The sequence below is a fragment of the Mytilus trossulus genome, chromosome 12 (assembly GCF_036588685.1).
Source record: "Mytilus trossulus isolate FHL-02 chromosome 12, PNRI_Mtr1.1.1.hap1, whole genome shotgun sequence".
Taxonomy (NCBI): domain Eukaryota; kingdom Metazoa; phylum Mollusca; class Bivalvia; order Mytilida; family Mytilidae; genus Mytilus; species Mytilus trossulus.
The window spans coordinates 51,915,401-51,937,237 of NC_086384.1; the positions used below are offsets into that span (position 1 = coordinate 51,915,401).

General features: G+C 32.0%; 1 protein-coding gene across 6 annotated transcripts in view; it reads left to right on the forward strand.

Annotated features, from left to right (window-relative positions):
• The first annotated feature begins 398 nt into the window (after positions 1 to 398).
• LOC134692804 (protein kinase C iota type-like) overlaps positions 399 to 21,837 on the forward strand; it is a 32,198-nt gene continuing 10,759 nt past the window's right edge. The window contains exons 1-14 of one of the 6 annotated variants that reach the window (XM_063553362.1): positions 399 to 529; positions 2,764 to 2,832; positions 4,047 to 4,168; positions 5,091 to 5,180; positions 5,644 to 5,694; positions 7,430 to 7,515; positions 8,615 to 8,749; positions 9,495 to 9,606; positions 10,120 to 10,151; positions 10,624 to 10,650; positions 17,800 to 17,964; positions 19,210 to 19,307; positions 19,687 to 19,823; positions 21,625 to 21,710. In XM_063553362.1, coding sequence (XP_063409432.1) covers positions 2,771 to 2,832; positions 4,047 to 4,168; positions 5,091 to 5,180; positions 5,644 to 5,694; positions 7,430 to 7,515; positions 8,615 to 8,749; positions 9,495 to 9,606; positions 10,120 to 10,151; positions 10,624 to 10,650; positions 17,800 to 17,964; positions 19,210 to 19,307; positions 19,687 to 19,823; positions 21,625 to 21,710 — 1,203 coding nt within the window. In that variant the 5' untranslated portion in view covers positions 399 to 529; positions 2,764 to 2,770. Of the gene's footprint in view, positions 530 to 623; positions 837 to 2,763; positions 2,833 to 4,046; positions 4,169 to 4,720; positions 4,735 to 5,090; positions 5,181 to 5,643; positions 5,695 to 7,429; positions 7,516 to 8,614; positions 8,750 to 9,494; positions 9,607 to 10,119; positions 10,152 to 10,623; positions 10,651 to 17,799; positions 17,965 to 19,209; positions 19,308 to 19,686; positions 19,824 to 21,624; positions 21,711 to 21,837 lie in introns of those variants that run through there. The other 5 variants (XM_063553363.1, XM_063553360.1, XM_063553359.1 and 2 more) reach the window with 5 other exon arrangements.

The following is a 21,837-nucleotide window of genomic DNA, read 5'->3' on the forward strand; positions in this document are numbered from 1 at the left end:
TCAGCTGCCACTATATGTATTAAATGTTAAAATTGAAAAGATGTTTTTTTTTCAACTTGTCGCTAATAAAAAGTTTGTCCGGAAACGAAATCCATAGGCGCCCCCCTCCCCCCACCTCCCCAAAAAAAAAATCAAATGGTTGCTGCCTTTTATGACGGTCAATCGAAATTCATTTTCCTTCTCCGGACCATGTATGATCTGTGGTAGCATCTTACTATACCTATATTAGGGAATCCTACGACTGAGTCAACCAATAAAAATGTGTTGTCCATTTTTGGTCATAAATGTTTCAATATTTTGCCAGTTCAAATAAATACTTATAATAGCACCTTTCTCTCAACTCAACAAAATATATCTAAAATAAAATATTTCCATACGCATGAGAAAGAAAGAATCTAGTATTCAAAATTAATTTAACATTTGGGAAATACCTTTAAAAAACGGCAGGTCACGTGATTTCCGGTTTCTTTGTAAACATGGACGGACTTTAAAAACTGAAACTCTGTTTTCATTTAGAAGTAAGTTAAAGGTAAATATATGCATACAAGTATTTCTTGTTATTCTCACAGATGTTATTTATTTAAAAGTGTTGATACCGTGAACAGAATTCGATCGAGATGAAGTAGGTCGGCCACTTTCTTTCCGGGGACCAACCTGACACACCTGATGTTCCGGCACTGGTCGACCGACAAAAGTTCTCATATTTTGATGTCTATCGTTCTTTATAAGTTTTCCAAAGAATGAAATGGTGTTAAAGTTGGTTCTTGTTTCCTTGTTGAAAGTGGGTGGATGTTTTGTGTTAAGAGACCACAAAAATATTCCAGTTGTTTATGGAGGTACACTTAAAACACTAAAACAGGTTGGGCACCTGTCAAAATTTGACACCTTATCAAGGATATCACAGATGTTGGTTTTCTATAGCACATTGGTTGATACCACTTAGCTAAAATGATCCTTGTATGATTTCAAATGGTGAACAGTGATAAGGTGTTTTGGAAATATGTTTCAAAATGATAAATTATCCCTCCTTTTTGCTACATTTTGTATTTACCCTTATATCTGAGACTACTTTAACACAATAGTAGTCTCAGCTTATTTCTAGCTATATTGTAGTGTGCTGAGCCAATTTCATTCATTAAGATTATTACTAGAAATGTTTGTAAATGAATGATGAATAAGATGACATGATATTTTCAAATATGCTCTTAAATTTAGAAAAATGCAATTACAATTGTTGGTTTTTTTTAAATTGTAAAATAAATATTTGAATATTTGAGTACAAAAGAAATTACAGAAAAAAGAATGCTTTTGTCATTCATCTTGCTCATTATTCATGTTATTTGATGATTGTTTAAGGTTGGTCATCAAAAATGGCACCACCTCATTTAAATAATATGATCTTTCAAAATGTAATATATAATTAGAAATAAACTCTATAGAATGTAACATTCAGTTGATTCAACCACTCACTGGAATCATATTTGATTAATAATGCTCTTTTGAAAATAAAGTTAATGTGTATACTCACTGAACAAAAAATTTATATGATAAGTTTCATGAAAAGTTTTTCACAAGGCACTATAATGAAAAGGGCCATATAATTTTATGTATCTTATCATAAGTTGGTTTTCAAGCAAGAGAATGTGAGGAATTATTTCTTTGGCCATACAAAAAAAAAACGGCCTGTTTTTTCTTTCCATGCAGGTCAACATGATCAATTTTGCCTCATTCAAATTTTATGAAACTCATAGATAGTTAAGAACCACAACATAAAGACAGAGCTCAAATTTGGTTTGTTAGTCCTGTTGTTATAGAGTTCTTTTGCCAGTATTTGTAAGAAAATAATAATTGTGATTTCCACTTCTTCAATACCTTGTTGACACTTGACCAGTTAGGGAGATTGAATGCTTGTAAATATTTAACATTCTTGATTAAAACAAAAAGCTTTTTATAACATGTAAAACCAATGTTTGAATTTTTTATTAACCAAAATTAGATTTAATGATTAAATGTTGAGGTAATACATTTGATATAAACACACTATTTTCAACAATAATACACTTTTATATAAGCTCTTAATTGAAAAATGGTCTGAAAATGTTAAAAAAAGAAACTACAATGTATTCTAAAAATATATCGCTTAATTATGCATTTATTTGTATAATTTATTTTTAATGATAGTGTAGTATTGGTATTCATTCAAAAAATGAAACAACAAAATATAAGATATTTCCTTAAGTTTTAAATGTAATACTATATATGTATAATTTCAGAAAGATCCCACTTATTATCTGAAATAAGATAAAAGTTCAGAAAGATCCCACTTATTATCTGGAATAAGATAAAAGTTTATCATATGTTGTTTAATTTTGACTCCTCATGCAATGATAAAAAAACTTGTATTCTTATCAATCAGATACATGTACATGTAGGTAAGCTCTTCAGCACAGGATGTACATGTAGGATAAAAATGATTGACATGTTGTAACAAGGACATTTAGTTAATAAAAGATAATACATACATGACATACCAATGATCTTTGTGCATACTCTATTACTGTACACAGACTGTGAATTCATTTATTTTCTTGGGTATCAATTTTCGTGGATTGCTGAAAACTTACATTTCTTTTCGTGGTTTTGTCAATCTCTGAATATCAAATGCAAATTACATGTGAAACCAGGAAACTTATGAATATTGGTATCCAAGGAATAATAGAATAATAATGAATCCACAGTATATTTTAATTTTAATTTTTTTAGAAGAATCATGCCAACACAAGAAAGAATGGATGATGATAATGGAATACGTATGAAGGTTGGATATAGTGGGTAAGTAATCATATTAGATAAGGCCAAATAAAAAAGATGTTTGTTTCCTATTATGGTACCCTCCCTATTTTTTTAAGGTAAAAAATAGCCTACCCTAAAGTTTTAATGTAATTTTTCAATAAGCACTGTTAAAGTCAGAATGTCCCTTTCATACAATCAAGGGGGTGGGGGATGGACGGTAAAATAAAACAAATCCCTACCCTATTTTTTACAAAAATATAACAGGAAACACATTTTATTAATTTTTTGGCCTAAGGGAATATTCCTAAAACTATTATAAGACAGCATTCCAACAACACTATAAAACCTAAGTTCAAAAAATGTAAGACAACTTCAGATGGTGACAGTCCTCAAATCTATTACAAAAAAAAACAGAGTCATACATTTTATGTTAGCTATCAAATCCCCTATGATCAGGGGGATGAAAATTCTCTACTGTGATACCAAAAAGAACTCCGATATTTTATTTTTAGGAACACACATTTGCAATCATTAGAACTATGGTTGATATTTTATGAAAATAGAGCCTACTACCATCATTGCATTTTTGAATATAAAAAAAGAAGATGTGGTATGACTGCCAATGAGACAACTCTCCACAAAAAACCAAAATGAATCTGCAATTAAAATTTATAGGTCACCATACAGCCTTCAACAATGAGCAAAGCCCATACCGCATAGTCATCTTTAAAAGGCCCAGACATGCCAGAAATGACAAAATAAAACAATTCTAACAAGAAAAAAACTAACAGTCTTATTTATGTAAAAGTAAACGAAAAACCAATATGTAACACAAAAACAAACGATGACCACTGCATTATAGGCTCATGACTAATTCAACACAATTTGTAACCTCTCTGACCTCAAATCTTTACTTGGAAATCTCTTAAAAAAGGTACATGTAGGACATCCCTATAAACACTTTAAAAAGATAAAAATTGGATATTGTTAATCAATTCACTTTTGAGAGTAGAAAATACAAATGCTGAATGATGAAAAATGTAAAAATCTATAAGTTTCAATTATATATGAATACAACGACGGTAGAAAATCACCACATATATTGCCAAGAAGTTGAATAGATAGAGCTAAACATGCTAAAAGTGAAAAAAATAATATTGAAAAAAGTTTGTATGCAATTATTCTTGAGTTTAAAATTTGACTGTTTTTGTGACTAGCTATTTCTTTACAATTGAATCTTGTTTTACTTTCAGTAACATATTTATATCAAACCTTCAGCCTGATGTGCTGTATGAGGATTTCTGTGCTGAGATTAAAGACATCTGTAAATTTGATGACCAACAACCTTTTACCATGAAGTGGTTAGACGAAGAAGGTAAGAAAAACTTGTAGTTGATGGTCTTTTATAGAGGATAGAGAGAAGTGTTAAGATGAAGGTTAAAAAAGCATATATCCATAGTATGTAAATTAGATGACCAACAACCTTTTTCCATGAAGTGGTAAGATGAAGAAGGTCACGACAAACTTGATGGTCATTTATAGAGGAAATAGAGAGAAGTGGTTAGATAAAGAAGGTGAAAAAAGCATATATTCACAGTATGTAAATTTAATGACCAACAACCTTTTTCCATGAAGTGGTTAGACGAAAAAGGTAAGAAAAACTTGATGGTCATTTATAGAGGAAATAGAGAGAAGTGGTTAGATAAAGAAGGTGAAAAAAGCATATATCCACAGTATGTAAATTTGATGACCAACAAGGCAACAACCTTTCACCACGAAGTGGTTAGACGAAGAAGGTAAGAAAAACTTGATGGTCTTTTATAGAGGAAATAGAGAGAAGTGGTTAGATGAAGAAGATGAAAAAAGCATATATCCACAGTATGTAAATTTGATGACCAACAAGGCAACAACCTTTCAGCACGAAGTGGTTAGACGAAGAAGGTAAGAAAACTTGATGGTCTTTTATAGAGGAAATAGAGAGAAGTGGTTAGATGAAGAAGATGAAAAAAGCTTGTATCAACAGTATGTAAATTAGATGACCAGCAACCTTTCACAATGAAGTAGGTAAGAAATGGTTGGATCGGTAGGGTATTATATATGGAGGTAATTGGGAGGGTGAACATACTTTTGATGACCAACAACCTTTCACCATGAAGTGGTTAGATGAAGAAGGTAAGAAAAACTTGATGGTCTTTTAGGGTAGATAGAGAGAATTGGGACTGTAAACATGTTCATTGTATATATATAGAGATTTGATAACAAACAATATAACATACTTTCACTATTTTATTTTGTAGGAGATCCCTGTACTATATCATCACAGATGGAACTTGATGAGGCAATCAGACTTTATGAACTGAACAAAGATTCAGAGCTTACTCTCCATGGTAATCATATGAATAGTGAAAATATTATAATTATTATACAAAGTGCTTTTTGAAATAAAGAATTTAAATCTGTGATAAATTTCATAATAAAACTGCGTATAGAAATTGATAATATTAAACCTGTTTAACTAACAACCCTGATCAACACACTTTTAAAAATGAACTTTTATACTATAGTACAAATGTATTGGAAATAAAAGCAAAAGTTTTATGCTTTCATAAGCTTTATATAGTTATGCATTACATTTTCCTTTACTGAATTTCTAAGTGTGCAAAAATAAACTCACATTTTCAAATTTTGAAAATTTTGATAATGTGTTTTGTTTGCAGCAAATCCAAATAATTAATCTTACATTTTTATCAACTGTTTAACCATCTTGATAAAGAATGTGTGCACACATTTCTAAACTATATTTACTTATCTTTCAAGATATTCTTATTTTAAATTACTATTTTGTTTCAGTTTTCCCAAATGTACCCCAAAGACCAGGAATGCCATGTGTTGGAGAGGATAGTAAGTTCATTCTAAAAACTTATTGCTATGTTTTCATATAGGAAGTTAAGATTTGAGCTGTGCCGGATAGCTATGATTTCATATAGGAAGTTAAGATTTGAGCTGTGCCGGATAGCTATGATTTCATATAGGAAGTTAAGATTTGAGCTGTGCCGGATAGCTATGATTTCATATAGGAAGTTAAGATTTGAGCTGTGCCGGATAGCTATGATTTCATATAGGAAGTTAAGATTTGAGCTGTGCCGGATAGCTATGTTTTCATATAGGAAGTTAAGATTTGAGCTGTGCCGGATAGCTATGATTTCATATAGGAAGTTAAGATTTGAGCTGTGCCGGATAGCTATGTTTTCATATAGGAAGTTAAGATTTGAGCTATGCCTGATAGAAATCAACCTTTTGCAAGTGGATGTATATAAGTACATGTATAAGTGGGTCATATTGGGGTCCAAGCGTGATGCGGGATTGTCGATTTTTTGTAAGGGTGACATGTGAAAGTCAAATTATTGTGTTGTGAAAATGGGAAATGAGGTCTAGCGGGACCCAGGAAAGGACAAAAAAAAATTAAATTGCTAACGTACATAGAGTAAGAGGTATACAGGAATCTTACTAAACAGTAAGCAGGATCCGGGATTGGAACCCCCAATGAGACCCCTGTATAGGACTTGATTTAAGAACATTTAAATATGAAATAAAATATTAATTTTGGTTTTTATGACCCACCTACGATAGTAGAGAGGCATTATGTTTTCTGGTCTGTGCCTCCTTTCGTCTGTCTGTGCGTCCGTGCGTCTGTTCGCTTCAGGTTGAAGTTTTTGGTCAAGGTAGTTTTTAAAGAAGTTGAAGTCCAATCAACTTGAAACTTAGTACACATGTTCCCCATGATATGATCTTTCTAATTTTAATGCCAAATTATAGTTTTGACCCCAATTTTATGGTCCACTGAACATAGAAAATGAAAGTGTGAAGTTCAGGTTAAAGTTTTTGGTCAAGGTAGTTTTTGATGAAGTTAAAGTCCAATGAACTTGAAACTTAGTACACATGTTTCCTATGATATGATCTTTCTAATTTTAATTCAAAATTAAAGTTTTGGCCCAAATTTCACGGTCTTCTGAACATAGAAATTGATAGTGCGAGTGGGGCATCAGTGTACTATGGACACATTCATGTTATGTAGATTTCTTATCACAGCTCAATTTTCAGACAGTTAAAACTAACTGTAGACAGGAAAAAGATTTATAGATGTATCGATATTCATTTACATCAAGTCAAACTATAATTACCTACCTCATTTATTATAATTGTTTTCAATAGTAGTAAATTTTTTATTGGTTTGATGATTTTTGAACTCAAATGTAGTTATTTAATATTGGAAGATCAAAGGACCCCATTTCATTATTTTTTATAAAGGTAACAAAAAGAAATGTTTTTAATTTCTTTTTTGTCGCATTATGGAGCTGAACTGTACTCGTAACAAACATACATGTATGTAGATTAAGTTTAAATTTTTTATAAGATGATTTTATAGAGTTTCTGTGACTTGTAACAATTTGTCAGTTTGCTAATCAAATATCTGACTTTTTCCAACTAAAATTTATATTATCATTCAAATGAAGAAATCCCGAAAATAAATATACTGCATTTAAAATAAATGAACATTATCAATATTTGTATACCTACAGTAACCAAAAATGTTTAAGATAGATTTAACCCATATTTTTGTTGATCTGTTATTTAGAGAACATGTACAGAAAAGGAGCCAGAAGATGGAGAAAACTATACAGAATGAATGGTCACTTATTTCAGGCTAAAAGATTTTCTAAGGTATTTAACTTAGTTATTCCCCCTTAAATTTGTAAGTCACTTATTTCAGGCTAAAAGATTTTCTAAGATATTAATCATAGTTATTTCCCCTTAAACTTGTAAGTCACTTATTTCAGGCTAAAAGATTTTCTAAGGTGTTAAACTTAGTTATTTCCCCGTAAAATTTGTAAGTCACATATTTCAGGCTAAAAGATTTTCTAAGGTATTTAACTTAGTTTCTTCCCCTTAAATTTGTAAGTCACCTATTTCAGGCTAAAAGATTTTCTAAGGTAATTAAATTAGTTATTTCCCCTTTAAATTTGTAAGTCACTTATTTCAGGCTAAAACAAATTCTAAGGTATTTAACTTAGTTATTTCCCCTTTAAATTTGTAAGTCACTTATTTCAGGCTAAAAGATTTTCTAAGGTATTTAACTTAGTTATTTCCCCTTTAAACTTGTAAGTCACTTATTTCAGGCTAAAAGATTTTCTAAGGTATTTAACTTAGTTTCTTCCCCTTAAATTTGTAAGTCACTTATTTCAGGCTAAAAGATTTTCTAAGGTATTTAACTTAGTTATTTCCCCTTTAAATTTGTAAGTCACCTATTTCAGGCTAAAAGATTTTCTAAGGTATTTAACTTAGTTATTTCCCCTTTAAATTTGTAAGTCACTTATTTCAGGCTAAAAGATTTTCTAAGGTATTTAACTTAGTTATTTCCCCTTTAAATTTGTAAGTCACATATTTCAGGCTAAAACAAATTCTAAGGTATTATACAAAGTTTCTTCCCTTCAAAATTGTAAGTCACTTGTTTCAGGCTAAAATATTTTCTAAGATATTAATCATAGTTACTTCCCTTGAATTTGAATCCTCAGATTGAAAGGTGAATTGTAATAAAAGTTTCTCAAGCTCAATTTCAGTCTTCATATTTTATTGAGGTGGGGGTAAACATATATATAGAAAGAATATGTGATAAGCTATATTCAAAAAAAAAATTGTTACATTTTAACACATATTTTTTGTTTATAAAGTATAAAGTTAAGTGTTTTAAATTTATATATGAGTTAGTAGTATCTGATCTGATATTACATTCATTTATGTTGATTTTTTTTTCCTTTTTCAGAAAGCTTTTTGCTCATTTTGTGCAGACAGAATATGGGGTCTTGGTCGTCAAGGATACAAGTGTATACAGTGTAAACTAACAGTACACAAACGATGTCATAAATTATTAAAAGTTGTCTGTGGTGCTCCACAAGTGGTAAGTACTAGTCTGTGGTGCTCCACAAGTGGTAAGTACAATTGTTGGTTGTTATAGGCAACTACTGTACAAATTTTGCAAGGGATTTATTTTCAAGACTTTTGCCAGTAGAAAAATTATGGGAATATAAATTGTTAGGAACTTATTAAAATTAGATATTTCCTTTTGAACTACATCAAGTAGATTTAAAAATCCTGAAATTAAATCGCAGGGAAATTGGCATGAAAAGAATTAACACGAAATATAGTATCCGTGAAAAAAAGTTGGTTTACAGTAACATGAGTAATGTGGTAGACTTAATTAATTATGTTTTGGAAAGTAATTCTATATGTGAAAGTAAAAAAGATCTCATTCATTTAGATTTTAAAGAATCTCTATCATAAAGAAAAAGTTTTATTTTTGTTAAGACATAGTGGCCAATTTGCTAGTATGGTCTTTAGGAACGATGATAGTCCGTCGGAAGGAAGTGATAAATGGATGACCTGTGTTAAGAGAGAGCAATATCTCTTGCAGGTAAAAGACACCCTTGTAGAATTCGAAAAAGATCAGGCTTATGCTGCTACAAGGCAGCACTAGCACAGCAAAGTGGAGAGGGATTTATAAAACTTGTTTTCCAAATCCACTATATTAAATAAATATGTTTAAACTACTCAAAGATGAATATATGCTCAATACAGATAAATATTTTAGAAGATGACATGTAAAATGATACAAATAGAATGAAATATTATGTGTTGTTTTTCAGAATCAAAATGAAGGTCCGCGACCTGATGTAAAGTACCAACGTCCACCACCAAAGTTACAAGATGGCCAGGACTATATAGGCCTCAAAGACTCAACTAATGGGGAATCATCAGGTACAAACAATTGTCTATCTACTGTGGATTCGGTTATTTTCGTGGATTGCTAAAAAGTTACATATCTGTGGATATTTGATTTTGTGGTTTTTTCAATCTCTGTATACAAAGCCTATTGAAAACATGATATTCCTAAAACATTGGAATTTGTGGTTCATCTGTGTACCCATGAAAATTGGTATCCAACGAATAATAATGAATCCACAGTGTTGTATGCATGTTTTTAACATAAACAACACCCCCTATGTTTTAAAGCTCAGGGGATATATTACCTTGTGAAATTCCTGAATAAAATGTAAAAACTACAATTTGTAAATTTCAAGGAGTCTAGAGCACTATCATAGATTTATCTTCAATCGGGATGCTTATAGCCAAATATTTGAAAACATGAGATGTATAAAAAGTGAACCAAAAAAAAATGTCAGATTAAGCAGGGTGTCAGAATACTCAGGTGTCAGATAAGGCAGGTTACACTGTACATCTTCAGTAATAACATGTTTTGTTTATTTTCAGATCATGTAGCTTCTATGGAAGTCGTCACTGGGGTATGTCTATTGTTTAATCACTGTGAAAATTACAGTTTTGACTGTCAAATCTCTAATTGATATTGCAAACTCTTCAGAATCTTATTTGGACTCCCAAATTTTCTTATTATAAGTCAAAACCTAAATGTTAATTTTTAGTCAGATGAAATTTCAACCCTGGATTAATATAATTTAATTTATCTTCTATAGCATCTAATTTAAGCTTTATTCTACCAGATTATTTGCCAATCATATGTAAATTACCCCTAGTGATTGCATTATTGAAATTTATATACAAATAATATAAAAAAGAAGATGTGGTATGATTGCGAATGAGACAACTATCCACAAGAAACCCATCATAGATAGCAGGACTGAATTTTGTATATACACCTGACGCGTGTTTCAAATATATACATAATTAGACATTCAAACACAAACTATTTTTGGATGATACCGTATTTTTGTTGTAAGTTTTTCTATTGTTATTCAGACAGAGGAGAGTGAAGTTAGGAGTGAGGTATAATTTTATTTTGTATGATCGTTTTATGTTTTGTATTGCATGTTAAAAGATATGGCTTCCATGTTCATTGTCAGCAAGTTGATTAAAAAAATATGTGTATGTCCAGCCTACGATAATAGAGGGCAATATGTTTCTGGTCTGTGCATCTGTCCATTATTCTGTTTTCGTTTATCTTTTCTGTAATAGGTCTAAGTTCACATATGAAATAAGGAGATGTTGTATGCAGATAAGAAAACTATCCACTAGAGAACAAATGATATATGTGTTAGCAGTAAGAGGTTACTGTACAGTCTTCAACAATGATCAAAATATATTCCACATAGCTATAATAGAGGGACGAAAGATACCAGAGGGATAGTCAAAATCATAGATTGAAAATAAACTAATAATGCCATATAAAAAAGAAGATATGGTATGATTGCAAATGAGACAACTATCCACAAAAGAACAAAATGACACAGACATTAACAACAATAGGTCACCGTACGACCTTCAACAATGAGCAAAGCCCATACTGCATAGCTAAAAATGAAAAAGACAAACAGATAAACAACAGCACAGAAGACACAACATTAATATAAAATGCCCTGCCATGACAAATTTGAAGCTTCTTAAATGAGAAACCTCTGTTTAGTCAATTTACTTGGACCTGTACCTTTTTTTCAAAATTTGCTCATGTTCTTAATGAGTTTTAGGGTTAAACATTAAGGATTCAAATTCACTGATTAACAGATTCATGTTAGTATTGTTCTGTTAAGTTGAAGCTTTCAAATGAATAATGCCTGCTTGAATATTAAAACATATTTAATGGATATATTACCCTGCTAAGAATTGTGGTGGCACGTTCAAGAGTTATGCCCTTTTATAACTATATATGTTAGCAAGGGCATCATCTGTGTCCCATGGACACATTCTCCATTTATTTTCATACACTTGTTATATTGTCCAACATGGAAGCCATTTAAAAGGAAGGTTTGCAAGTATACAGCACCATTTTATTTGCCAGGCTGCAAAATTGTATTCAGTTTTGTTTTGTCTGCTGTTTAATTATTAACTATTTACATTAAAATAAATGTTTATTTATTAAATGAATATTAGATTTTTTGATTTTTTCTTTAATTCAATATTTTTTCTTTGTATTCATTTATATTAAATGTCTTTTTTATTTAATCATTTGGTGGCACTAATGCATAATACTAGGTAACTCACAATTTTAAGGAGATATTCAACAATTTGGTGACATAATCATGTATGGATATCATTTAACCTTCCTGATTTTAATGTGTTTGTTTGAGACATATTTATTCAACCTAACAGATTTTTTTTATTATGAAAATAAAACCAACAAATTGCACTCAAATATTCCAATAACAGCAATGTTGTCTGCATGATAAGAGAATAGTGTTTATACAAAAATGCATTATTTTTGACATGTTATTTAAGCGTTTTGTGGCTTTGAAAAGATTTATCTCCCTTTAATTAACATTGTACCTCTTCCAGATCTGATGTAGAAACATCAGAAAGGTCTTATAAATTCATTTTTTTGCACATCCTGTAGTAGTTTTTGGGGAAAGACGGCTTCAAGCCGTCAATCCCCTATGGGGTTGACCAGAGTGACACTCCCTCACATCATTCATTTTGTTTTTATAGTGTGGAAACCCCCCAACAAATCTTACTTTGATTGAAGAGAAGGAAACCCCAAAATGAATAGTTTGACTTTAAACACTTTTTTACACATCTCCCTTCTGTTTCTCACGAAATTATCGTATCTTGAGCTCTCCTTTACACTATTTACGTTTCTTTTACAAACCGGAAAAAAAGTATGACGAGATATTTTAAATATATCCAACCTACATTTTATTAGCTCACCTGGCCCGAAGGGCCAAGTGAGCTTTTCTCATCACTTGGCGTCCGGCGTCCGTCGTCGTCGTCGTCGTCCGTCGTCCGTCGTCGTCCGTCGTCGTCCGTCGTCGTTAACTTTTACAAAAATCTTCTCCTCTGAAACTACTGGGCCAAATCAAACCAAACTTGGCCACAATCATCATTGGGGTATCTAGTTTAAAAAATGTGTGGCGTGACCCGGTCAACCAACCAAGATGGCCGCCATGGCTAAAAATAGAACATAGGGGTAAAATGCAGTTTTTGGCTTATAACTCAAAAACCAAAGCATTTAGAACAAATCTGACATGGGGTAAAAATGTTTATCAGGTCAAGATCTATCTGCCCTGAAATTTTCAGATGTATCGGTCAATCGGTTGTTGGGTTGCTGCCCCTGAATTGGTAATTTTGAAGAAATTTTGCTGTTTTTGGTTATTATCTTGAATATTATTATAGTTAGAGATAAACTGTAAACAGCAATAATGTTCAGCAAAGTAAGATCTACAAATAAGTCAACATGACCAAAATGGTCAGTTGACCCGTTTAGGAGTGATTGCCCTTTATAGTCAATTTTTAACCATTTTTCGTTAATTAAAGTAATCTTTTACAAAAATCTTCTCCTCTGAAACTACTTGGCCAAATTAATCCAAACTTGGCCACAATTATCTTTGGGGTATCTAGTTTAAAAAATGTGTGGCGTGACCTGGTCAACCAACCAAGATGGCCGCCACGGCTAAAAATAGAACAAAGGGGTAAAATGCAGTTTTTGGCTTATAACTCAAAAACCAAAGCATTTTGAGGAAATCTGACATGGGATAAAAATGTATATCAGGTCAAGATCTATCTGCCCTAAAATTTTCAGATGAATCGGTCAATCGGTTGTTGGGTTGCTGCCCCTGAATTGGTAATTTTGAGGAAATTTTGCTGTTTTTGGTTATTATCTTGAATATTATTATAGATAGAGATAAACTGTAAACAGCAATAATGTTCAGCAAATTAAGATCTACAAATAAGTCAACATGACCAAAATGGTCAGTTGACCCGTTTAGGAGTTATTGCCCTTTATAGTCAATTTTTAACCATTTTTCGTAATTTAAAGTAATCTTTTACAAAAATCTTCTCCTCTGAAACTACTTGGCCAAATTAATCCAAACTTGGCCACAATCATCTTTGGGGTATTTAGTTTAAAAAATGTGTGGCGTGACCTGGTCAACCAAACAAGATGGCCGCCACCGCTTAAAATAGAACATAGGGGTAAAATGCAGTTTTTGGCTAATAACTCAAAAACCAAAGCATTTTGAGGAAATCTGACATGGGATAAAAATGTTTATCAGGTCAAGAACTATCTGCCCTGAAATTTTCAGATGAATCGGTCAATCGGTTGTTGGGTTGCTGCCCTCCAATTGGTAATTTTGAGGAAATTTTGCTGTTTTTGGTTATTATCTTGAATATTATTATAGATAGAGATAAATTGTAAACAGCAATAATGTTCAGCAAAGTAAGATCTACAAATAAGTCAACATGACCAAAATGGTCAGTTGACCCGTTTAGGAGTTATTGCCCTTTATAGTCAATTTTTAACCATTTTTCGTAATTTAAAGTAATCTTTTACAAAAATCTTCTCCTCTGAAACTACTTGGCCAAATTAATCCAAACTTGGCCACAATCATCTTTGGGGTATTTAGTTTAAAAAATGTGTGGCGTGACCTGGTCAACCAAACAAGATGGCCGCCACCGCTAAAAATAGAACATAGGGGTAAAATGCAGTTTTTGGCTTATAACTCAAAAACCAAAGCATTTTGAGGAAATCTGACATGGGATAAAAATGTTTATCAGGTCAAGAACTATCTGCCCTGAAATTTTCAGATGAATCGGTCAATCGGTTGTTGGGTTGCTGCCCTCCAATTGGTAATTTTGAGGAAATTTTGCTGTTTTTGGTTATTATCTTGAATATTATTATAGATAGAGATAAATTGTAAACAGCAATAATGTTCAGCAAAGTAAGATCTACAAATAAGTCAACATGACCAAAATGGTCAGTTGACCCCTTTAGGAGTTATTGCCCTTTATAGTCAATCTTTAACCATTTTTCATAAATCTAAGTAATCTTTTACAAAATCTCCACTGAAACTACTAGGCCACAATCATCTTTGGGGTATCTAGTTTGAAAAATGTGTCCGATGACCTGGCCATTCAACCAAGATGGCCGCCACGGCTAAAAATAGAACATAGGGGTAAAATGCAGTTTTTTGCTTATAACTATGAAACCAAAGCATCTAGAGCAAATCTGACAAGAAGTTAAATTGTTAATCAAGTCAATATCTATCTGCCCTGAATTTTTCAGATGAATTGGACAACTGGTTGTTAGGTTGCTGCCCTCCAATTGGTAATTTTTAAAGAAATTTTGCCGTTTTTGGTTATCTTGAATACTATTATAGATAGCGATAAACTGTAAACAGCAATAATGTTCAGCAAAGTAAGATCTACAAATAAGTCAACATGACCTAAATGGTCAATTGACCCCTTAAGGAGTTATTGCCCTTTATAGTCAATTTTTAACAATTTTCATTAATTTGGTAAATTTATGTAAATTTTTACCAAATATAGTTCTCTGTTACTAATGGGCAAAGTTCATGATAGATATAATTGTAAGAAGCAAAATCGTTCAGTAAAGTAAGAACTTCAAACACATCACCATCACCAAAATACAATTTTGTCATGAATCCATTTGTGTCCTTTGTTTAATATGCACATAGACCAAGGTGAGCGACACAGGCTCTTTAGAGCCTCTAGTTTTATATTGACGTCATTCTTGGAAGAAGCAGGGATATCCTTCACCAGTTCACTGGTTATTAAAATCATTCTTAGAGATCGTGCACTTATTACAAATTTGTATTTGTTAAATCTAAACATAATATTGTTTACTGTAGATGATTTAAACATCAACATGCAATACTTTAATTTGTAGATCAACAACTTTCAAAATAAACAAAGATCGTGGGGTTACATGAGACAGGGGAAAGAAACAATTTTATTACTTTTTTCGGGTCTCACTAATTAGCGACAAGAAGCGTCAAAAAGCGACAAGAAGCGTCAAAAGGCTATTTAGCGACAAGAAAGAAAAAAATTCTTCTTGTCGCTAATTAATGAGTTAATGAGACCACTTTTTTTCTGTTAGAATTATGAGAATCTTCCTCCAATTCAGGAGCACCTCAATTGATGAGTAATAATCCACTAAAATAAAAGTTAATGTATTTAAACACTTAAAATGTGACATTTCATTGGATTAGTAGTCTTCTATTAAAACTAAATTTTTGTGTACCCACATAATCATTGTAATGGTAAAAAAAATAATAATAAAAATTTGCATTTTGTAGTTTAAACATATTTATTATTTACAAATATTTCAAAATTAAGATTTGGAAACAAGCTTCACACAGTTTACATTAATCATATTGTTTTTAGCTCACCTGGCCCAAAGGGCCAAGTGAGCTTTTCTCATCACTTGGCGTCCGTCGTCGTCGTCTTCCGTCGTCGTCGTCCTGCATCCGGCGTTAACTTTTACAAAAATCTTCTCCTCTGAAACTACTAGGCCAAATTTAACCAAACTTGGCCACAATCATCATTGGGGTATCTAGTTTAAAAATTGTGTCCGGTGACCCCGCCAACTAACCAAGATGGCCGCCATGGCTATAAATAGAACATAGGGGTAAAATGCAGTTTTTGGCTTATAACTCAAAAACCAAAGCATTTAGGGCAAATCTGACATGGGTTTAATTGTTAATCAGGTTAAGATGTATCTGCCCTGAAATTTTCAGATGAATCTGACATTCCGTTGTTAGGTTGCTGCCCCTGAATTGGTAATTTTAAGGAAATTTTGTTGTTTTTGGTTATTATCTTGAATATTATTTTAGATAGAGATAAACTGTAAACAGCAATAATGTTCAGCAAAGTAAGATCTACAAAAAAGTCAACATGACCAAAATGATCAGTTGACCACTTTAGGAGTTATTGCCCTTTATAGTCAATTTTTAACCATTTTTCGTAAATCTTAGTAATCTTTTAGAAAAATCTACTCCCCTGAAATTGCTGGGCCAAATTATTTGAAACTTGGCCACAATCATCATTGGGGTATCTAGTTTAAAAATTGTGTCCGGTGACCTGGCCATCAAACCAAGATGGCTGCCACGGCTAAAAATAGAAAATAGGGGTAAAATGCAGTTTTTGTCTTATAACTCAAAAACCAAATAATTTATAGAAAATCTGACATGAAGTAAAATTGTTAATCAGGTCAAGATCTATCTGCCCTGAAATTTTCAGATGAATTGGACAACCTGTTTTTGGGTTGCGGCCCCTGAATTGGTAATTTTAAGGAAATTTTGCTGTTTTTTGGTTATTATATTGAATATTATTATAGATATAGGTAAACTGTGAACAGCAATAATGTTCTGCAAAGTAAGATCTACAAATAAGTCAACATGAACGAAATGGTCAATTGACCCCTGTAGGAGTTAAACTTAAAAATCCAAGAGTACTGTTACAAAAAATGGAAAATGGCCCTAGCCTGCAGTTCAGTGGTACACAATCAAGATTTCAAGAAATATTTTAGTTGTTGTGAAATGACATAATTCAGTTGAGTTTTAATTAAATCCTAAACTAAGGAAATGAAATTACATAAACAACAATTGATTTCAATATTGTCAACCTTTCTTCAACCTTTCTACATGTTCTAGATGTTCTCTTTTTCATTCTTCATATGAAAACTATCAAAAGATACCGCCCCCCCCCTTTTCAAAAAAATAATTAAATAGAAACAAGGGCCGTCTTTCCCCTCAGAGCTTTTCAGCTCTTTGATTACATTCATGTCAGCATGAAAATAGAGAGAGAAGAGAAACTAATTCTAACAATTTTGTCTATAAGTCTGGTTAAGTTTTAAGTTTAATCAGGAAGCTTACAATGCATGGTGAAGTGATTAGGTGGTATAATGAACAAAATGATCAAAACCTTCAAGTATTTTTCTTTATATATATATATAATATACAAAGTAAAACAAAAATAAACTTCTTGCAGTTCTGCTTGACAATTATATTTGTACATGTATATATATATATATATATTTTATTTAGTAGAAAAGTTTTTATGGACTTCTTTCACTGTGAAACACAGCTTTACATTTTAAACAATAATCAACCCATTTATTCCTTGTTTTTCCAAATTTTTATAACTTAATGTTTTTAATTATTTTTTAAATGTTTACTAATATTTCAGTCAACCAATGGAAATGAATCTGGTAGAATATCGTTAGAACAGTTTAATCTCCTACGTGTGATTGGTCGGGGAAGTTATGCTAAAGTGCTAATGGTGGAACAAAGAACAACCCAACGTGTCTACGCAATGAAAGTCATAAAGAAAGAATTAGTTAATGATGATGAGGTAAGATTTAAAGCTCACTGTTACTAAGGTAAGGTTTAATGATGATGAGGTAAGATTTAAAGCTATTTCTGGCTGACTCGAGAATCTGTTCCATTGTGGATTCAGAATATTTGTATCATGACGTCAAAATTTTACGGGAACCTGTGTGATGGCGGACAAATGGCGATAAGGTGTATCAGCCTGATACCTGGTGTATGGTTTATTTACCTTTGATAAACAATTCACATTTTTTGTCAGGAACTACATTAAAAGGATTTCTGTAATATGGTTTCAGGGTTTTTATGAGTCAGCTCAATTGTGTGATGTGTTTTCAGATGCATCACTCAACAACTTCCTGTTTACCGAAATATTTGGTTTCATTGCTGAAACTTTGATAAAAAAATCATGTTTTAATTTACAGACAAATTTAAACCTAGTATAATAGCAAAAGATAGCTATTAGGTTAACTTTACTGTCAAACCTTAAAGTGAATTATATATGATTGTTATATTTAGGTCATTGATTGAGTGCAAGAGGAGTAAAAACCTGTAATATAAATGTGATCAATCAGGAGATAACTGTATTGTGTTTTAAGCTCTGACGGCATTAATTGGGGATTTGATGGTCGCAAATTAAGTTAACTGGAGACACAGTAAACAGGTATTTGCGACCATGAAATCCCCAATTGATGCCGTCAGGGCTTAAAATACAATATTGTTATCTCCATTCTAATGAAACTGACAGAAAACAACGTTAAAACATGTTATTAAAATCTGTCATATGCTGTCTACTACACCTGCGCGTATGCCTCCTAGCATCAATTGTCAATTGATACCATGTAAACAAGTGACATTATCCAATCAAAATGAGCGTTACAAACTTGTTGCATTAGAATGTGTGTTTACAGCAGTGTCATGCCCAAGCAACTTAAACGTCTTGTAAAGCTATATCTGATTTATTTGCTATATTGACTTCCTGAAACATATAAAGAAAGATATTACAGCTAAACATTACAAATAGCTTCACTAAAGTCCTAGATATTTGTTCTAGTCCTGGTAGTCATGTGATTTCAAGATTATTAATGATTAAATAAAAGTGGCATTGAAGTATCATAGAGTAAAATACGGACTTATTTAGTTATTTAGTTTAAATTTCTAAAAACACTTTTGCAGATATCTTGGTAAGTAAAATAAGAAACAGTGTTTATATAATATTTTGTGTTTATAGTTCCATAAGGAATGATAATCATCCAGTGTATTATTTTAGGATATTGATTGGGTCCAAACAGAAAAACATGTGTTTGAAACAGCAACAAATTATCCATTTCTTGTTGGTTTACATTCCTGCTTCCAAACAGACAGCCGGTGAGTAAGCAATTGCATATAGTCTGTTAGAAAATAATAACATAGAAGTTTAGATGTCCACCAAAATCAAATATGTTTGAAACATCAACATTTGCTCTATTATAAACAAATCTAAAAAGGAAAATGTGTATGACGGAGATAGAAACCCAACAACATGAAAACTGTCAATGTTGATCTTTACCCAGTCAAATTGAATAGAAAACACAACTTCTACTTTTGTATTTCACCTGACTTTAGTTTACCAAAGGAAAACTATGTTGTTTACACCATATGTTGATTTAATTGAACAATTACCATGCAGCCACAAAGGCAATTTCAAATTTTGTATGTTTTTGAAAATTCAATTTATTCATTTACCTACTATTATTTTCTTTTGTAGGTTATTTTTTGTGATAGAGTTTGTCAGTGGTGGAGACTTAATGTTTCATATGCAAAGACAACGAAAATTACATGAGGAGCATGCTAGATTTTATGCTGCTGAAATATGTCTTGCCTTAAATTTCCTTCATGAAAGGGGTAAGCATAGTCAGTGAAAAGCTAATTAGTGGATTGTATAATGGTGTTATATGCGGTATTGGCTTTGATCATTGTTGAAGGCTGACCTGAAGTTGTTAATTTCTGTGTCATTTGGTCTCTTGTGGACAGTTGTCTCATAGGCAATCATACAGCATCTTCTTTTTTTATATTCATCTTTGGATTCTTCAATTGACCCATTGGAATGATCTTTCCTTTTTTTCAAGATCTTTACACTGTAACACAGTCAATAGTAATAAATATTCAATTGTTCAACATATTTAATTATTTGTATTTTACTTCCAACTGTAGGGAAAAGTAAAATAACAAATATACTGAACTTCAAGCATAATTCAAAATTGAAAGTCTTATCAAATGGCAAAACCAAAAGCTCAAACACATCATAAATGTGATAATTTAGGAGAAGGTACATAGTTCTTTTACTCTCCTTTTCTCCTATTTTTGCCGAGCCTGCAACTTTTGTTGCAGAAAGCTCGACATAGGGATAGTGATCTGGCGGCTGTGGCTACGGCGGCGCCGGTGTTAGCTCACTTCTTAAAAGCTTTATATTTTAGAAGGTAGAAGACCTGGATGCTTCATACTATGTATATAGATGCCTCATGTTACGAACTTTCCATCAGTCACATGTCCAATGTCCTTGACCTCATTTTCATGGTTCAGTGACTACTTGAAAAAAAGTTAAGTTTTTTTGTAATGTTAAATTTTCTCTTATTATAAGTAATTGGATAACTATATTTAGTATGTGCGTACCTTGCAAGGTCCTCATGCCTGTCAGACAGTTTTCAATTGACCTCGACCTCATTTCATGGATCAGTGAACAAGGTTAAGTTTTCGTGGTCAAGTCCATATCTCAGATACTATAAGCAATAGGTCTTGTATATTCGGTGTATGGAAGGACTGTAAGGTGTACATGTCCAACTGGCAGGTGTCATCTGACCTTGACCTCATTTTCATGGTTCAGTGGTTATAGTTAAGTTTTTGTGTTTTGGTCTGTTTTTCTTATACTATATGCAATAGGTCTACTATAATTGGTGTATGGAATGATTGTAAGGTGTACATGTCTAGCTGACAGGTGTCATCTGACCTTGACCTCATTTTCATGGTTTAGTGGTTATAGTTAAGTTTTTGCGTTTTGGTCTGTTTTTCTTATACTATATGCAATAGGTCTACTATAATTGGTGTATGGAATGATTGTAAGGTGTACATGTCTAGCTGACAGGTGTCATCTGACCTTGACCTCATTTTTAATGGTTCAGTGGTCAAAGTTAAGTTTTTCAGTTTTGGTCTATTTTTCTAATACTTTATGCATTAGGTCAACTATATTTGGTGTATGGACATATGTTATGATCTTTATGTTGGTTACACTGGTTTTATTTGACTTTGAACTCATTTTCACGGTCCATTGCTAAGTTTTAAGTGTTTGTGTGTTTTGGTCTGGTTTTTTTTATTAATAAGCAATAAGTCAACTATATTTGTTGTATTGAAGAATTGATAGCTGTACATGTCTGCCTTGCATGGTTCATCTGACCTTGACCTCATTTTCATGGTTGATTGATCAATGTTTCATTTTCTTGGTTAATGTTGAGTTCATGTGACAGTTGTAATAAATCTTAATATTTAGGTCTATCAAGATAGTATCAAGGATTAATAAAGAAGGCGAGACATTTCAGTGTGTGCACTCTTGTTTATATTATAAGATGTTCATTGAATATATTGAATAGTTTCACCTACAAATAAAAATGTACCAGTCAACATGAATGATGATGTAAGATGTTTTCTCCAGGTATAGTGTACAGAGACTTGAAGTTAGACAATGTGCTACTGGACCATGATGGTCATGTCAAGTTAACAGATTATGGAATGTGTAAGGTAAGGTCAAAGGTCAACAAGATGTAATGAATTTAAAAAAAAATAATTCATTGTCAGATAAAAAATGTTGGTGAATTATGTCCTGAGTAATACAGCTGATTGCATTGAGTATGAAGGTATAGGTAAT